At 35.1% G+C, this 19,034-nt stretch overlaps 1 protein-coding gene across 2 annotated transcripts in view; it reads right to left on the bottom strand.

The window, feature by feature from the left end:
• Positions 1 to 2,183: 2,183 nt before the first annotated feature.
• Positions 2,184 to 19,034, bottom strand: part of fnbp1l (formin binding protein 1-like) — an 82,109-nt gene continuing 65,258 nt past the window's right edge. The window contains exons 9-16 of one of the 2 annotated variants that reach the window (XM_059342044.1): positions 18,179 to 18,412; positions 12,974 to 13,083; positions 12,065 to 12,197; positions 10,734 to 10,828; positions 10,179 to 10,354; positions 9,978 to 10,015; positions 8,956 to 9,076; positions 2,184 to 6,134 (exon numbers count right to left, since the gene is read on the bottom strand). In XM_059342044.1, coding sequence (XP_059198027.1) covers positions 6,127 to 6,134; positions 8,956 to 9,076; positions 9,978 to 10,015; positions 10,179 to 10,354; positions 10,734 to 10,828; positions 12,065 to 12,197; positions 12,974 to 13,083; positions 18,179 to 18,412 — 915 coding nt within the window. In that variant the 3' untranslated portion in view covers positions 2,184 to 6,126. Of the gene's footprint in view, positions 6,135 to 6,185; positions 9,077 to 9,977; positions 10,016 to 10,178; positions 10,355 to 10,733; positions 10,829 to 12,064; positions 12,198 to 12,973; positions 13,084 to 18,178; positions 18,413 to 19,034 lie in introns of those variants that run through there. The other variant, XM_059342043.1, reaches the window with a different exon arrangement.

The raw sequence follows: 19,034 nt of genomic DNA, 5'->3' as shown, positions 1-19,034 counted from the left end.
GGCTTTTCTTAAGATGGGAGATTTCAGACTCCTGTTTCGAGATGGTTTCATAGCTTTTTTTGTGATCAGCATTGAAATCTCGGACCCTGACCTCTAAAAGCTCCTCCGGACGTTTAATTCTGTCCTTGAACTTGCGCACCTGGTGACAGAAAGGAATTTTTTTGCCTCCCACCTTAACCAATTCCATCTCCAACGTTTGACTGTGGACCTGTGCCTGAGCAGGGTCCAAGTCAGCTTGAGGAGAGGGAGAGGTTGGGGGAGAGCCCTGAGGACCACAGTTTGTAGGGTTGTTCCTAATATCCATGGCTATCAGACTTGGGTTGTATGAGAGTCTGTATTGTGGACAGAAGGTGAAGTTAATACAAGAAGTATTAGTATTATTATTAGTATAGTACTAATAATAGTGTACTAATAGTTGTATTACTTGTTAAATTCTGTAACAGACTTGGCTTTTATGAATGCCAGCGAAAATTTGTAACACACATGCAAATGCCAGTGAACGATTTCGAATGACTGAAAATCTCAATTCTCCCAGCTCCTATACCCCTCTAAAATATCCTTCTCAACCTTTGATCTGGTGTGACATCATCACTTTCGGAATGTTGTGCTTTCGATGCGATGATGACATCACAAGATGACATCATCACATTCCAAAAGTTTTTAGGTGAGGAAAATTCCAAAGTGGGCGGGGCTTACATAGGCCCTAAAATTAGCTGAAAGAACAGCATTCAAAAAACATTTTTTCTTTTTTTGGGGGGGGAAATTCCAAAGTGGGATTTTGTATACAATTAAAATAAATGTAGTAATTCTCTTTTTTTTTTTAAATAATTAGTTATTCGATTATTTTTTGAAAGACAATGTCAAAGCACTTGATTTGAAGCTTAGAAAAAAAATGTCCTTATTCTGAACTTCACTCTGCATATTTAACTGTTCTCTGGATAAATTGAGTGTAATTTACATTTCCTCGGGACAACAGTTTACTTTTTCTGGAACGTCACTTCATCATCCACAACAATTCACAAAATACTTTTACTTTAATAACAATTAATGACAAAAAAGCAGAGTGGCGCAGTGGAAGTGTGCTGGGCCCAGAACCCAGAGGTTGATGGATCGAAACCATCCTCTGCTGAGTTAACCCTCTGTGACCTGGAGGTCAGGTTTATATCGTTAATAGCCAGGGTTAAAATCCCATTATGTGCTGTTTTCTAACAGCATTTATAATGTATTGTTGTTGAAGTGTCCATAATTAATTTGTTTTAGTGTTTGTACCAATATCTGTATTGTGTTTTTATCTCCTGAAAATAAAAAATACATTTATTTTCTGTAAACGTTTAAATTTAAACAGTATACACTATCACAGTATATTTTTACACAGCCTTTAAACTTTGTGCTTCCATCATTTAAAAAAAAAAAAAAACTCACTCTCCTCTCTGTGTCCTTGAATTTCACTGCAATATATACAATCTCTATGAATCAATAAGTCCTGCAGCTCTATGGAATCAGCACAATCATGGCTAGAAGTGGGAATAACTCAAACATGTCTTTATGCAGAATACCACTGTTAGAAAATTGTTAAAAAAAAACTTAAAAAAAAAAACAAGTTGAATTTCTCTGATAAACTTTTTCAAAAATTGTTATAAAATGGAATTTATATAAATGTTGGAAAATAAATTGTGTATCCATGTACATGTCATGTTTCCTGCCACCCCTGTCCTCTCCTCTCTGCTCTGTGTAAACAGATTTTCAGTGAATATTTGTCACGTGACCGTTGGTCTCAAGAGAATCAATCATGTCTTCACAGTGTCTCTGAGGAGCAGAATTTAATGTTTTTAACAGGATCTGGTTAGTGCCAACGCTTTATTTTGAATGACACATGTAGAATAAAGAGATTTGAGACTAATATCAACATTTAAAGCTTTGTTTTGTTTACTTTTATAAACACTTTCATAAACCTATGATCCGTTCAAGGACCGGCGGAAAGTTCAAATTCAGACGTTAATGCCTGTTTTTACAGTTTCTATCTACAATAAACGGTGTGTTTTTGTCGACCTTAAAAGAAAACATTTTTTCAATGGTGAGAACACCTTTGCCAAAGTTATTGAAAAACTAAAAATTAAAAAGCCATAAATGCCACGAGTGATGCACAAGGCTGCTTCCTGCACTGATCACAGAAACAACAAATCCACTTTTCATCGCTGCTTATTTTATTAGAACAATATCTCGGAAGAAGAAGAAGAAGAAGAAGAAAAAAACAAAACCCAAAAGCATTTTGTTCACAAAGTGTCTGACAACATTCAAAGTAAAAAGATGTGCACAACAATATGGAGAGGAGGAGGAGAAGAAGTACTGCCATTGGTTATTACAACATATACAACGTGGTAAAAACACATTAAATATCCTGCAGAATCACCTGCTGTACCTGCTGCTGTTTTATTATTTACTGTGACTGGATGATGATGATAAAAAAAAAAAGAATTGCTGGAGAATCTGTACAAAGTTTCCACAGGACAAACATGAGTTTATAAACAACAGGAATGTAGAAGAAGCTCTTTGTATGAGAACTTTATCATATTTAAACACCTCAAAGCTGCTTCGTTATGTTTTTGCATAATATTCAGAATTACAGCACAGTGGCTTTTATAATGCTTAGCTCACAGTTTTTATAAGGTTTTAAAAATTAACTGTTAATGGGACATTTGGTGGATTTTAAAGCTGCTGCGTTTCTACTGACATCATGTATTGTTTGATTAAAGGGACAGTACGCTCCGTCTGTTAGTAAAAGCAACAGAAACACTAATTGAGCAGGAGGTCGCTGCCTTTATCTTCACATTCACAACTACAAGCAGGTTCTACTGATTTTAGTGCTGAAACTGGTGCGATCGGTTTATTTTTTCAGAAGTCATTTAGCAATAAAAATCTAAAAACTGTGTTGCCTTTCATCTTGTTCATAGCGTTAACTGAAAGTCTTTGGGTCTTTGTTGAATGAAAACAACATTGGAAGACATCGAGCTGTTAGAAACCTTCGATAGGCCTTATTCACCATTTAAATTTTAATTTTATAGATTAAACATTCAAAAATAAATGAAAGGAAATGGGATTTAATGGGTTGTATGGAAGCTAATCTCTGCCCGTAAAAGACAAAAATAGAGGAAAAATTGTGATGAAAAAAAAAAAAAGATCCTGGTTTGAATTTTGTTTTAAATTGTCAGCATCTTAAAATAATGACAAAAATCTGGAACTAATGAAACATTCTCAAAAAAAATGACTTAGTATTTTAAAAATAATATTTTTTTGAATCATTTTTAAAAAAATCTTAGAATTAAGAAAATTTTTCTCCAAATATTTTGAGAACTTTATCAAAAAAAGACTTACCTTCAATTAAAGAAAAAGTTTCTCAAAATTAAGAAAAAACTTACTAGAATAAAGAAAATAACTCAAAATAAATTAAAAAAAAGTTTAAAATTAAGAAAATTAATTAAAAATAAAAAAATTAAATAAAATAAAAAAATAAAATTAAATAAAGAAAAAAACTTCAAATTAAAGAAAAAACTTTTTTTTTCAAAATAAAAGAAACGAAAAGAAACTAAAGAAAAAATATTTTTTTCAAAATAAACTTTCTCAAAATACAGAACACTTTCTCAAAAGATACAAAGTCATTATTTTGAGAAAGTTTCCTTTTATAATCCTGTTATTTTTTCTACATCATGTGGTCGCAGACAGGAGGGAAAATGTGGAGAAACGTTGCCGAAGTTCAAGTAACAGCGACAGCATCTTTCTGTACATTTCACAGCTTCAGACGACAGCCGAGGCGTCGCCACCAGATCAAACTCTACTTCAGACGTGTAGTTTAGTTGTTAGTCTACTGAAGAGAAACAGTGAAAAATAAAACAATCACCAGATGAATTTAATTCTAGAAAATCATGCAAAAACAAAAGTTGGTCATATAAAAACCAGTATAAAAACTATCAGGAGGGAAAAAGAGCTGTTTTTTTTTTTTTCTTTCTTTACTCGCTGCTACACAGTGGTCATCCAGAAAGCTCACATTCATCCTCTCATTCATTAATAACTCGTTCATTTAAATCAGATCCAAACGCTGTAGTACTTCAGGGCAAAGTGCATCAGTTCAATTCAAACCTTGTTGTCTCTCATGATCAAACAAACAATGAAAACCCTAAAAACAATCAACATGGAAACACATTCAGCATGACATTAAAAAAGATGTTAATATGTACAAATCATTCAATGGTTAAAACTACATGTGACACACACACGCACACACGTTTATATCGCCTATAAACGTGTGTACATGACGTGGATACGTGCTTGCGTGTGTCGGCACATTCACAAATACAACTGATTAAAATGGATTTTTTTTTCTTCTTTTTTGTATCTTTTAAATGGAGATGTAGTCGAGAGTCCCCAAGGTGGCTGATGGGAGATGTAGTCAGGCTTGTAGAGCAGACACATCCAGATATGAGTGGAATAATCCCTCCACAGTAAAACGACGTGAAGTTTTAAGGCAGAGTCTGACTGCAAACACACCGGAAGAGCCTCCTTTTTTATGTTTTGGTGTTATTGAGAAGAGGTTTTTGGGCGAGGAAAGGCTGCCATCTGCTGGTCGACTGGTGGTATTACAGCCCAGGAGGAAAAGGAGAGGAAAAAAAGGAAAAGAGAGAGGGAGAGAAGGGGTCCTGTTTTCTGTTTCTCCTGCCTGATGAGTAACATTCAAATGCACAACAACAAAATCATGCTGGACTTCCATGACGCGGCATTCAACACATGACTCGGCCACAGCTGTGCGCACACACACACACACACGCACACACACACAAACACACAAACACACACGCAAAGTTGCATGTTAAAAAAATCATGTTTAAGACGTTAAGTCATGCAGCTGTGTGAAGGTGAAGGCAGGCATGAGGAGCAGAGTGGCTCAGGCAGGCAGGCAGACATCACCAACAGAGCACAGATAATGATGATGATGATGATGATGACTCATTGTTAGTGGCAGCAAATATACTGCAAGCACAACTGATTTTTAAAGAGGCGATGAACCCTTAATCAACTGTTTTTTTCTCTCACGAGGAGCCGCATCAGAAGTCTGGAGGAAAAGTTTGCACGTGTAGCGTTTCACAGAATATGTAACACAAATACAGCCATGGAAAAAGTTATTAGACCCTTGTTTTCTTCAAATTCTTGTTCATTTTAATGCCTGGTACAACTAAAGGTACATTTGTTTGGACAAATATAATGATAACAACAAAAATAGCTCATAAGGGTTTAATTTAGGAGCTGATATCTAGACATTTAACATGGTTTTCTTGATAATGAATTTAAAGACGACCATGGAAAATGTCTAGATATCAGCTCTTCAATTAAACTATTATGAGCTATTTTTGTTATCATTATATTTGTCTATAAAATTGGTCTATTGTAATATTACAATTTTTTGGAGACATTAAATTTTAGGTCTTCATTAAATGTAAGCCATAATTATAATTAGAAGAAATTAAATAAATGAAGACATGAAATGTTTCATACTGCGTTGATGGATCTATATAATGTGTTATTTCCACTTTTTGAATTGCTTACTGACATGAATTACTGACATAAACTTTTCTATGATATTCTTATTTATTGAGATGCACCTGTTAACTTTTGCAGCTATAAAGAATATTTCACGAGCAGCGTAGGAGCGTGATGAGTGACTAAAAAGTTGCCAAAAATCTCCTGCAAACTGTTTAACTTGCAAACACTTCGGTGCTAAATGCTGCTTATAACACTGAGAAGTCATAAATAAATGTGTTTGTTTGCAACTTTTTTTCACGTTTCTGCACGTCAGGGTGGGACTTCTCCAGCTGCTAACACTTATAGTTAAAATATTAAACGATATTAGCGCCTGTTTTTGGCTTTAAAGGTCTTTGACTCTTCCTGCTGTAACCCAGATGCTGATTATTATTATTATTATTATTATTATTATTATGGATATGTGAGCATGCAGACATGCAGACCTGCCTTCCCTCCCTCTCTCTCTCTCTCGTTTCACCCTTCCCACCACCAATAATCAGCAATCAGCGTGAGCCCTCCACCAGCCAATCAAATCGCCCGGCCACCCTGCAGCCCTCAGGAACCTGCAGTCACACAGAGGAGAGAGACAGTTACTACAACACACACACACACGCACGCACACACACACACACACACACACACACACACACACACACACAGAGGAGATTTTTAGTTTAACAAGAGACAGCTGTTCATACGGAGAGAATGACTAATTAACTTTTTAAAAAGTGGACTGTAACTTGCAGCCACGATGGAAATAAATAGAATCATAATGAGATTTTTAAAAAATATATTTTGAATCTAAATAAGGCGCCAAACTGCATTAAAAAACATCAAAATAGACCTTATATAAAAGACTCTCCTGACGCCCTGCTGTGACTTGATTTTGGGCCTTTTTAATGTTTATTTATTTCATCATATTTATTTTAATTATGCTGTAATATTGACCCTACTGTTCATGCAATACGAAACCTTTATTATTTTATTTTATTTTAATTAATTTTTAAATAAGGTGTTTTCAGTTTTTTTCTTTCTTGTTATCTGTTTTTTCAGATATCAGACTGCATAAAAAAAGCTTAAAAATAGTAGAACTTTTTATATTTAAAAAGAAAGGCAAAAAAAAAGGATTGTCCTGGATCCAGGACTGGATTATGGACTTTAATATTAATTATAATTATATCATCTTAATTAATTTAATTCTTCTGCAAAACAGACTCTACGTGCAAAACTCCACTTTTATTTATTTGATTTAATTTTGTTTAATTAGTTGTGTTGTCTGTTATTGTTTTTATTATCTTGTTGTTATCTGGTTGTTTCTGGAATGATTGTGCCTAATAAAGTGTCTTATGTCTGATAATAAGTAATAATGATAAAGTAAATAAAAGGAAGGATTGTGATTCAGAGCAGGAAAAGGAAGGAAAAAACCTTTTGGCAGCCTCTCCTTTAAACACATTCATACCAGTAATTATTATATTATATTAACATATTATAACTGTGTAAGATCTGATAAATATTTGCAACACTTCCAGTCAACCCTTTGATTATTGTGTGACGGACACCAGAGGAAACTAACGGTCAGAGCTGTTATTTAATCAGAGACTCAAACAATGACCAAAGAAAACATCAAATACAAGATTCAAAAGAAAGATTTTCACTATAAAACCTGTAAAACAGAACCCTGGTTCACACTGACAGCACTTCTCTTTAATCTCACAACTTTATGATTTTAGAATGAAAGAACTCTTCTTCTTTATTGTTGAAAAATATCATAAAAAGACCAAAAAACAACAAGAACCTATTAATGTGATTAATAAGTATGAGAGGAAAAAAAAGACATAATTATGATAAACTAATATAACTAAATTATATTTATTATAAATAATATTATTTTTGTTGTTGGTTTGTTATTTTAAAATAGAACACACAGCAGGCATAAATGTAAATATGATTGTTTAAGTGCTGAAACTGCAATAAAAACTTTTCATTTTTTATTTTAATTCGCATATTTCTGCATTGCAGCTTGTTTTTGCCTTCATCGCAGAACTTTTTGTGCAGCACTCAGGCTGCTTTGTGTCAAAAACAATTAATGAAATATTCCAATGTGGACAGCATTAAAACTAACTGAATTACTCATGGTTGCAGTCGACCCCAGTACACTTGGATTTTAAAAATTTTGCACACAGATATGGTCATAACAACCGGGTTGTTTTATTCATGTGTGGATGCTCTGGTATTCCCTGGGAAACACTTTCTTATTTTGCACGGTTTGTTTTGATAATATTATTCTGAATAGATGTGAAATTACACATTTTTGATTTATAAAAACCTGCAGCATTCAGTTCCCTCGCGTTCTGTTTGATTGTACAAGCCAAAAAACTTTGCAAACTGCTGCACAAGAGCACCAAAAAAGTGTACTGATTGCAGCTAAAATAGTCCAATAAATGCATTAGTTACTGCAGGTTTAGTTATGTTTTCAAAAAACTACAATAACCAGCTGTTTTAGAAATGAAACTAAATACTTGTGGCCAGTTTTTAAACCCGTATGACCCACAGACGGGGGAGGAAACTACCTGATTATTTGGTCTTTTTATGACATTTGTTGACAATAAATAGAAATAATGAAAAACACCAGATTTATCCTTTAAAACATTCAGATCACAAAATATCAAAAAGGCTGGAACGAGCCTGAGGAATGAGCTGAAACTCCTGTAACTGAATCATACTGAAAACTATTCCCACCTTTAGTGTGATGGCACAGGTGACACACACACACACACACACACACACACACACACACACACACACACACACACACACACACACACACACACACACACACACACACACACACACACACACACACACACACACACACACACACACACACACACACACACACACACACACACACACACACACACACAGAAATAAAAACAAATGAAATCAGAACATCTTTGACTCCAAAGAGTTTAAAATCAGTTTCAAACAAACAAAAAGAGAAAGTAAAGAAACATCTTAATAATTAAAAATAAATTGTTTCTAATATATTACATAAAACTTAAAACACTTTGATCGATAAGAAGTGGTGCAGCCTGAACGTGAGGCTCAAAACAGCAGTGGAGACACTTTTAAACACAGAAATGTCTCGTATACGACATATAAAAGTCCCGGTTCGTCTCAGACACTCACCTCAACGTCACACAGACATGAAGAGTGATTACAGGGTTAGAGGGACAAACAGGAGGACAGACAGACAACAGATGAGTGTCCATGCAGGTGATGAGATGCTGTCTTTTTTTTCCATGTGTGGTGTTATTTGTGGGCACAGAGAGCGGAGGAGGACAGACAGAGGACAGAGTGAGCTTCAGATGTAGGTCACAGCACCTTTGCTGTTTCTCTCCATGGTGATTTCTACGTAGGAGGTGGGGACGTAGCCCTCCTCGCCGCTCTGCTTCCTCGCCCGCGTCCACCCGTCACCTTTATCCTCCTCGATGATGTACAGCACCTGCAGAGGAAAAGACGTGTCGCTTTTAAATTAAGATCTGGAGATTCACTGAACCCCAACGAGCTGTTTCACTGTGTCCTTGTATTTCACTTCAATATATAAAATCTCTATGAATCTAGAAGTCCTGCAGCTCTATGGAATCAGCACAATCATGGCTAGAAGTGGGAACAACCCAAACATGTCTTTGTGCAGAATAACACAGTTAGAATAACAGAAACCAGAAAAAAAGAGATAAAAAAAGTTCAATTTCTCTGATAAATTACTTTTTATAAATTGGAATAAATTGGAGTTATATGTTTATACAACACACTTGTGTCATGAATAATGGGGAAAAATAGTCCCTCCACATAAGGTAAGTATTGTCATGTTTCCAGCATCTCCTGTCCTCTCCTCTCTGCTCTGTGTAAATAGATTTTCAGTGAATATTTGTCACGTGACCGTTGGTCTCAGCAGCATCAATCATGTCTTCAGTGTCTCTGAGGAGCAGAATTTAATGTTTTTAACAGGATCTGGTTAGTGCAGACGCTTTATTTTAAATGACTCATGTAGAATAAAGAGATTCTGACACAAATATCAACATTTTAAGCTTTGTTCGATTATTTTTCTAAGGGAAACTTTGATAACCTATGATCCATTCAAGGACTGTCGGAAAGTTCAAATTCAGATGATAATGCCTGTTTTTTTTAAACATTTTTTTCTCTCCAATAACCGGTGTATTTATGACAATATTTTAAAGACAACATGTGTTTGGGGGTTCAGAGGAGGAAATGGTGCTTTTGTTGGGCAGATTAATAGACATTTCCAGCATCAGGACTGGGTTTTTAGAATTAAGTCAAAATAAATCACAGATAGAGGAATACAGAATGAAAGATAATAATACATAAGATATAAGAAGCATTACCTCGTCTTCTGCCATCACCAGCGTCCCCTCGTTCTGACCTGAGAGTCAAACAAACAAACACAAAATACTTCTGAGATTTTCTTTTATTTGCGGAAAGATAATTATCGGGTCACATAGGTGAGGTGATGCTGGATATACTGGCAGAATGAAAAGGATCAAACTTCAGATTTTTCAGGTTTTAAATGTTTTTTTTGTGTGTACCATCGAAGGAGTAGAGCGCCTTGCAGTGTCCAATAACAGGCAGCGGGTCGTCATCGTCGAACTCGTCGTCAAACTCGTGGGGGTCGGGGTTGGGCGGGCCGGGCTGTGGCGGGGTGGAGCGGTGGTGAGGCGGGTGGTGCTCCTGACTGGTGTCATCTGTGTAGCTGCCCTCAGGACTGAACACACAGCAGGAGAATGTCATTAAATACATTAAATACAGCACTGCTGCTTCACTTTACTGATGTAGAACAGCAGAGTGACAGAAAATTATAACTATGGATGAAAATGCATGTTGGCTGGAATATGTTGCAAAACTGCATTAATTCAGTGTGTCAAAAAAAAGTAATATTACAAAAGACCCATTTATTAGTATTATTTATTAATTAAAAAGTATGTTTAATCTGGAAATGTTGCCCTTTGAAAAGTATGTCCATCTATATGACTCAACACTTAGTTGGGGCTGTTTGACTTGAACTACTGGAAATGGACTTTTCCATATATTCTAATGTATTCAGATGACCCTGTATGTGTTTTAGTGTTTTGCTGGGATTTTACCTCTCTCTGCCCTGAGGAGTGTGGTGGTGGTTGTCAGCGCTGTGTCTCCGGTCTCCTCTGGAGCTCTGCTTCCCCTCCACCTCAGAGAGCCAGGTCTGTCCACACAGAGACACAGAGAGGAAACAGAGTCAAACTAAGGCTACGTTCACACTGCAGGCAAATGTGATCCAAATCTGATTTTTTTTGCTCATATGTGACTCAGATCAGATTCTTTTATGACAATCTGAACAGCACAAATCAGATTTTTTCAAATCTGCTCCAGGCCCCTTTCATATGTAATGTGGTCCTAAATCGGATACATATCTGATGTTTTCCAATGCGACCTCAGTCTGAACGACATGTTTCATCTGACTTTTATGTCAATCTCGTCTCCCCTGGTCAGAGAGCCCAGGGGAGACGTGTGATGTGTGTAGGAGCGGTCAGTAAGTCAACGCGCATTCTTTCTTTGTGCCACAATAATTTGTTCTTTTATTGATTAATAGTAACAGAAAAATTAATAAAACTCATATTTTAACAGAAAGAACCCGCTTTGTCTCAAAATGTGGTTGAAAATTGCTTGCCCTTCCACTCTGTAGCCCAAACACACCTACCAGTGCTCAGGTGACATCTACATATAAAGTTAACACCCCCACTGACATCATCATGGCATCATCATCATCTTAATCATTTCAGCCATATGGTGGGTAAAACATAAATCGGTGTAATGGCTTCAACAATGTGGGTTAACCCCATTCACTTTTAACAAGAGATAGGAAACAATACATGGGAGCTCCACCTGGTGGTGAGAAGGTGCAGGCTGCATTAACATATAACTGCACATTTACTGCTTAAGTGACCACTTTTACTCCTTCCTGCCGACCTGTTTTCTCTCCTCTCTTTCTGCATATCAATGGTCGCTCTCTCTCGTCCACTCCACAGACACACACACATAAACTCACCCCGCGTCTCAAAGGAGACACACCATTCTTATAAGGCAAAGTTTAAAATGTTGCTCCTCTGTGGGTCAGTTCGGAGCTGTTATCAGTTCACACTGGAGTCTGATATAGGCCACATTTCAAAAATAATGTGAAAATCAGATCTGAGCAAAAAATCCAAATTGAGTATTAAGGCCTGCAGTGTGAATTTAAGGTTAGAGTGCTGAAATAATCCCTGGACGTGCTTAAATCTAGTGTTTTTAGCTGCAGCCCTTTAGTTAGTATTTCAGCTCTTTTTACATATCGTGGAGTTGATTATCTCCACTTAAATGTTTGTGGTTTTTAGAGTTTGGGCTGTGTCTTTATCACCCACTGTTACAGACCTAAACCTGAATCTAAACCTTTTCCCTTGCGTACCTCGTTTTTGTGGATTTCCGAGCGCAGCTTCTCCATGTTACAGATGGTCTCTGATATTTTGGGCTGCAGGCTGCTGGGGTCGCCCATCTGTGGGTTCTTCTCGTACACGTCCTTCATCTTGTTCAGGGCGTCTCTGAAAGACACAGAACAGACACGCAGAGGAGCTGATGGGACACGGTGACCACACAAAGATTAAAGATTAAAGATCAAGTTCTGCACACACACACAGAAACAGCGAGCAGTTAATTAGTCTTCTGCATTTAGATAGATAGATAGATAGATAGATAGATTACTTTATACATCCCCGAAGGGAAATTCGGTTGTCACAGCAGTCCGGTATTCAAGTACAATAAAATACAATAGAATAAAATACCGAGGTAGCATAAATAAATACAACAACAGAAAAAAAAAACCAGAATACAACAAGGACACTTAAGAAGTAAAAAAAAACAGATCAGTTGGTAGATTGGCAAGATGATGGTAATTATACTGATGATATGATGGCAACAATGCTATAGTGACTAGACGGTATATAATAATAATAATAGTACAGTATATAATATATAATATGTAATGATAAATAGTAACAATATAAAATAAAATAAAAAAAATAAAAAAAATAAGATATATAATATATAAATATATAATAATAGTAATAATAATAATAATAAATAAGGCCGGTATAATAATAATAATAATAGTAGTATATTACAGTATATAGTAATAATAATAGTAATGTCAGCAACAGTATATTTAATCGATCCTTTACACACCAGTGAACACACCATGCCAGGAGCAGTGGGGGGTTAGGTGCCTTGCTCAAGGGCACTTCTGTCCTTGAGTTCTGGGATTCGAACCGGTGACCCTCCGGTTAAAAGCCTGACTCTCATCTCCTGTGTGTGGTCCTACCTCTGATCCATCTCTTTCTGCAGCTCTTTGCCGAGCTCGTCGATCCTCTGCTGCAGCCTCTTCCTCCTCTGCTCGGGGGGCAGGTGGCTGAAGTCCTCCAGAGACGGAGCCTGGGGGGAGAAAATAAAAAAATAATATTAAACTATGAATCAACTCAGAATGAAGTCGTTGATCCCAGAAAGGAATAAAGATTAGTCTACAGGTTAGTGTGAGGCGAGGAGACATTGGTTAAAACATTAATTATTATTATTGAAAATAAAAAGCATCAGCATGTAGTTGCTGCACTCAAACTTCAATGAGCAATGAGTTAATAAAAGGCAGATAATCTTTTTATTATAAATGCTCAGTTGCAAAAAAATAAAGTCTCACTGCTTGCTACCTCATTTCACTGCAACTAATTTGGCTCGCAATACTAGATTTGTCTTTGTTGTTGTCTTATTGTTCTATTTTTATTTATTGTCTTAACCTGTTTTACTCTGCACTTGAGCTGCTGCAACACCTGCATTTCCCCAAAGAGTTAAATAAAAAAACAATATCTGATCTCATGCCGAAGGAAGGAAGTTAATCTGTGACCTCGAGAAAGACAATCATGTAGGAAAATAATCAGATTTATAATTTGTAACTGGGGATTAATAATTAATAATAACTAATATTTGGATATTCAGACAATGGTTTGCCCAGCTGGTATTCAAACATAATGCAAGTAATAAAAAAATAAATTCCATTCTGCAACTGTTGAGTCGGTATATATTGTATATATTATTCCTAATTTTTATAACTCCTCTTGTTTAAATTACTTACTTTTACTTAAATTAAATATATTTAAATATATATATTTCTTCTGGTTTATATTGCTTGGTAACTATTTATTGTTATTGTATTACTGCTGTAACACTGAAAATGTCCCCGTTGTGGGACTAATAAAGAAATATCTGATCTGATCTCTTCCCTCTGGGGACTCTGACAGGTTTACTGTGTGTATTATCTGACCTTGTAATGGGCTTTAAAAGACAAAAACTGGGAACTCTAATTGTATTTGAGTGGGTATTTAGTAGGTGAAAAGACTGAGCATATAATATACATAAAAATGATATTAATCAGAAGGCAGGAGATCTATTTTAACCAGGAGAGGTTTATATACTGGACACTATGGGACTATGGGAGCTAAAGTGCTGGGTCGTCTTATAACTACTCTACACACACACTCACACACACACACACTTACCATCTTGACTGACCACTGACGCATTAACCGTTACAGTAAAAAGAGACAAACAACACGGAGGCTGATTAGTTGTCAGGACGTGTTTACAGAGGGTTAATCAATAGTTCATGTGAATTAAAATACCAGTTTAATGTAGATTAATTATTAGATATTTATATAACCCTGCTGGTGTGCAATGATTTGGCTTTAAATTATTTTATATCCTGCTTTTATCAGCAACAACAGAAGTTGTGAAGGGAAGCAACATTTCATAACTTACTTATAATAATATTTATTTTTCTATTACTGTGTTGTTGTCTTTTCCTGCTGTATTTATGTCTTATATATACATATATATTTTTATATTATATATATATATATATATATATATATGTATATATATATTTAAATCAACAATTTCAGTATATATATGTCAGAGTATAACAATGACAATAAAAGATCTTTCTGATTCTGATTTATTATTTATTTTTCATGTAAAATTACAAATTCTCAACTATAATAAGCAGATTATAAGGTATCATAACAATGTTTATAATGCATTATAGATTTAGGACACAGTTTATATATTGTATGAGTGTATTTTTTGACAAAAAAGATATTTAGATTACTGCGAATAATGAGAAAGAAAAGCCATAACATTTTCACATTTGAGGAGCTGGAAGCAGAAATTCAATTAATTATTTAATAATAATAATAATAATTATTATTATTATTATAATAATATAATAATAATATTATAATAATAATAATAATAATTATTATTATTATTAAAATGCTTAAAAAAATATTTCTCAATAAGAAAAATAGTTTAAATAGTTATTTAAAATATGCAAAATAATCTGCTTTGCTGATATTTAACAAACTAATAATTTGTTGGTCTCATGATAGATTTTAAGAAGAAACGTTGGATGTAAACATGACCACAGGGAACTTTTAACTGACTTACTAAGAACTTAAACAAAAACTCGATTTTTGTCCGTCTAGAATACGTCTCTCTGAATCAGATCATATTCAATAAACAGTATCTGATCTGTTCTTCAGACAGGAATAACAGCCAATCAGAGAACTGGCTGTTATTCACAAGTTTGTGTTAAAAAAAGAGAGTTACTACTGACTCTGTTAGACACACACACACACACACACACACACACACACACACACACACTAATCACTGCAAACTCAGTCAACATCAGAGCAACACACCTGATGTTGGAAACTTGTTTTTAACCCTCATTTTCCCCACACAGCACAGCAAAACCTTCAAAGCCCCTCTGACAGACACACACAGACACACAGACACACAGACACACACACACACAGACACACAGACACACACACACACACAGACACACAGACACACAGACACACACACACACACACAGACACACACACACACACACACACACACACACACCATCTATCACCAAAGATCCTTCATCTTGTGATTGGAGCAAAAATCTGTCTCATAAATGATAAAGAGAGAAAGAATCACACACAACAACAAAAAAGGAGAAATAAGTGAGAGAAAGACTCCAAGGTGTCTGCAGGTTTCAGGTTAAAATCAGTGTGATAAACAGCTTCCTCAATCTAAAAACTGTGTTCGAGATAACACCATATTTTAAGTCATTAAAGGTCTTTTTGAAGTTGAATTGGACTAAAGATATTTTACAGAAACTGCAGAAAACATGAAGAAGAAATTGGAGTAACAGTCTGTCTCCTAAATGAAGAAAGACAAAGAATAAAATATTATAAATAAATAAATAAATAAATAAATAAATAAATAAAAAAGAGGGATTAAGAAGGAGAAGTGGAAAAACGGGAAACAAAGCAAGAGAAAAAAATACAAAAAAGTGAAAGAAAGACAACATGGTGTCTGCAAGTTTCAAGTTAAAATATACATTTTTAAAATATTAATCAATATCAAACAAATCAGCCGTGAAAAAGCAGCAGTAATGACATTTAAAATCTGTGTTCAAGATTAAAAACACTATCTTTAAGTCTTTCTGAACTTGAATTGGACTGAAGATATTTTCCAGAAATTGCAGACTCCCTGAAGAAGAAATTTAAAAACAAAAAACAAATCCAACACACCACAACGCTACTTCCTGTCTCACCCCTCTCCTCAGGCCCCTCAGATTCTGGGGGATTCTGGGTACTGTAGTCTTTATCTCAGACAGATAGTGGCTCACTAAGTCAGTGTTGAACCGGGTGGCAGGGAAAATGTGGGAGGTGGAGCGGGGACGGGAGGATGAAGAGGAGGAAGAGGAGGAGGGTGGAGGAGGAGGAGAGGAGAGGGGGGACTGGGGGGGAAGGGGGAGGGGGGGAGAGGACAAGTTCTGCATCATTAAAACTTTCTGTTCAACTGAAATCATTAACAGGATTTTCAGCAACTCATGAAGGAGTCATAAGTCATAATGAGTCATGTGATGAGTCATGATGTTGCAGTTAAAGCTGCAGGAGGCTGTGAGGTGACGTTCCCCTGGTGGACAGAGGCGGTACTGCAGGAGCACAATTAGTCTGCATACACATTTAGTGCAAAAGAAACGGCTGCAAAACTCCTTCATGTCATCAGAATTTGATTCATTCAGTCAACATGGCTTTGTCATGCATGGTTATTTTATTTCCTTTGCATTTCTCCCACTATTTAATTCCCCAAACTTTTTTTTATTTCTATATTGAAAAAACAAATAATAAATTACATCTAAAATAAATGAAAAAATAAATACATAAATAAAAGGGAAAATTAAAAATAATAAATAAAGTTAATTAAAAATGTATTAAGTATAAGTAATTTAGTATAAAATTTATTATTTCATGTATTTTTTAAAATTTATTTCCTTTGCATTTTCCCACTATTTATTTTCCCCAACTTTTTTTTATTTCTATATCATTAAAAGAATTAATAAACAAATAATAAATTCAATTTAAAATAAATGAAAAAATGAATACATAAATAAAAGGAAAAATTAAATAGAATAATAAAGCTAATTAAAAATGTATTAAGTATAAGTAATTTAGTATAAAATTCATTATTTCATGTATTTTTAAAATGTATTTCCTTTGCATTTTCCCACTATTTATTTCCCCCAACTTTTTTTATTTCTATATCATTAAAAAAATTAATAAACAAATAATAAATTCAATTTAAAATAAATGAAAAAATAAATACATGAATAAAAGGGAAAATGAAATAGAAAAGTAAATAAATAGGGCAAATAGTACAAAAGTAAATACATAAATGAGCTAATTAAAAAAAGTTATTTAGTATAAGTAATTTAGTATAAAATTAATTATTTCATGTCTTTATTTATTTCCTTTGCATTTTCCCACTATTAATTTTTGCTTTTTTCCTCCTAGATTTGACACTTTTAATCTCATAAATCTGCAACTGTTTTTCTTGTAGATTTGACACTTAAATCTCAAAAATCTGCAACTTTTTTCTCAAAATATTACCCCCCTCCCCCGGGTTTGTATTTTTTAGTTTTTTCATTATTGGCCTTAATATGCCGTCGTAGTTTTTTCAGTGTAAATAATAAACAAAATAAAAAATGCCTTTAAGATTTATTTGATGTTATTTACATGTAAATATTTAATATTATAGAGAAATACTTTGATTGGTCTGAAGCCATTTTTCCAGGGGCTTTAACATTCCATCGTGTACGTGACACACTTTATAAATTTAGGGCAGCGTGAGTTAAACAATTCATCCGTCCTAAACACACAAACACACACCCTGTCGGTCACACAGGTTCCTGATACTGGAGGCAGCTGATAAACCAACAGCAGCGTTAACCATTAACCAGGAGAGAGGCAAAGGTCCACGCAGTGTGAAGGAGGAACGATCCGAGAGTGACGCTACCAACACAAGAACGATTTCAGACGAGCTCATGAAGCAGCTGAGAAATGTTCAGGACGTGACTAATAAAGCTGATGTTTGGCTGCAGGGTGTGGGATAATAACTGGAGATTCATTAACGATACCTTTGGTTTCTTCCCAAACAGCCACAGCTTGTTCTTGGTTCTGCTCATGGGGTGTTTGGGGTCGGAGCGCGGCCCCGGGGCCCCGTCCTTCTCCCGGTCTCGGTCTCCTTTGGGTGTGTTGCTGATGGTCCCGTCTGAACCCGTTCTGCTCAGATTCTGACTGAAGTCCTCGAAGGGGAAGTCGCCCGGAGGATCGAAGCCCGACTTAAACGACTCCACCACGATGGACGAGTCCTGGGAAAAGTCAGAAAAAGAGATGAAACACCGAGGCAGGAAATATAAAAGTTCTTCCTCTCTTCATCCCTGCTCTACATTAACCAACAGGATTATTTAGTTTCTTTCTGTTTTATCTCTTTATTCCCCCACTTCAACAAGGATCGAAGCTGCCAAAACAAAATAAATAAATAATTTACATTTACATTTAGTCATTTAGCAAACGCTTTTATCCAAAGCGACTTACAGGAAGAGTAAAAGCAAACAATCAAGGTATACTGCAATAAGAGCTATAATAATATTCATAAAATAATATTCAAATTAATTTTTTTATCCATCAATTTATTTCCTTTGCATCCCCCCCACCCCCCCCATTTAATTCCCCAAACTTATTTATTTCTAAATTATTTTTAAAAAAGAAGAAGAAATAATTAATTCAATTTTAAATAAAAATAAATACATTTATATATTATATTATAAAGAATCTTCATTCTATGCAAACTCCTTCATATCTTCACTGTAAATAAGTACACACATAATATCCATGTGAAAATATATATTTCATCTGACCCATAAGGCAGCTTCTCAGTCAGTTACAACTCATAAAAATACAGCCCAAGAACAAAGCTGATGTTTTTTGGCA

This window comes from Centropristis striata, chromosome 9 (genome assembly GCF_030273125.1).
Source record: "Centropristis striata isolate RG_2023a ecotype Rhode Island chromosome 9, C.striata_1.0, whole genome shotgun sequence".
NCBI lineage: Eukaryota > Metazoa > Chordata > Actinopteri > Perciformes > Serranidae > Centropristis > Centropristis striata.
Note: the sequence above shows the minus strand (reverse complement) of the source record. Positions and strands in the feature narration are given on the sequence as shown.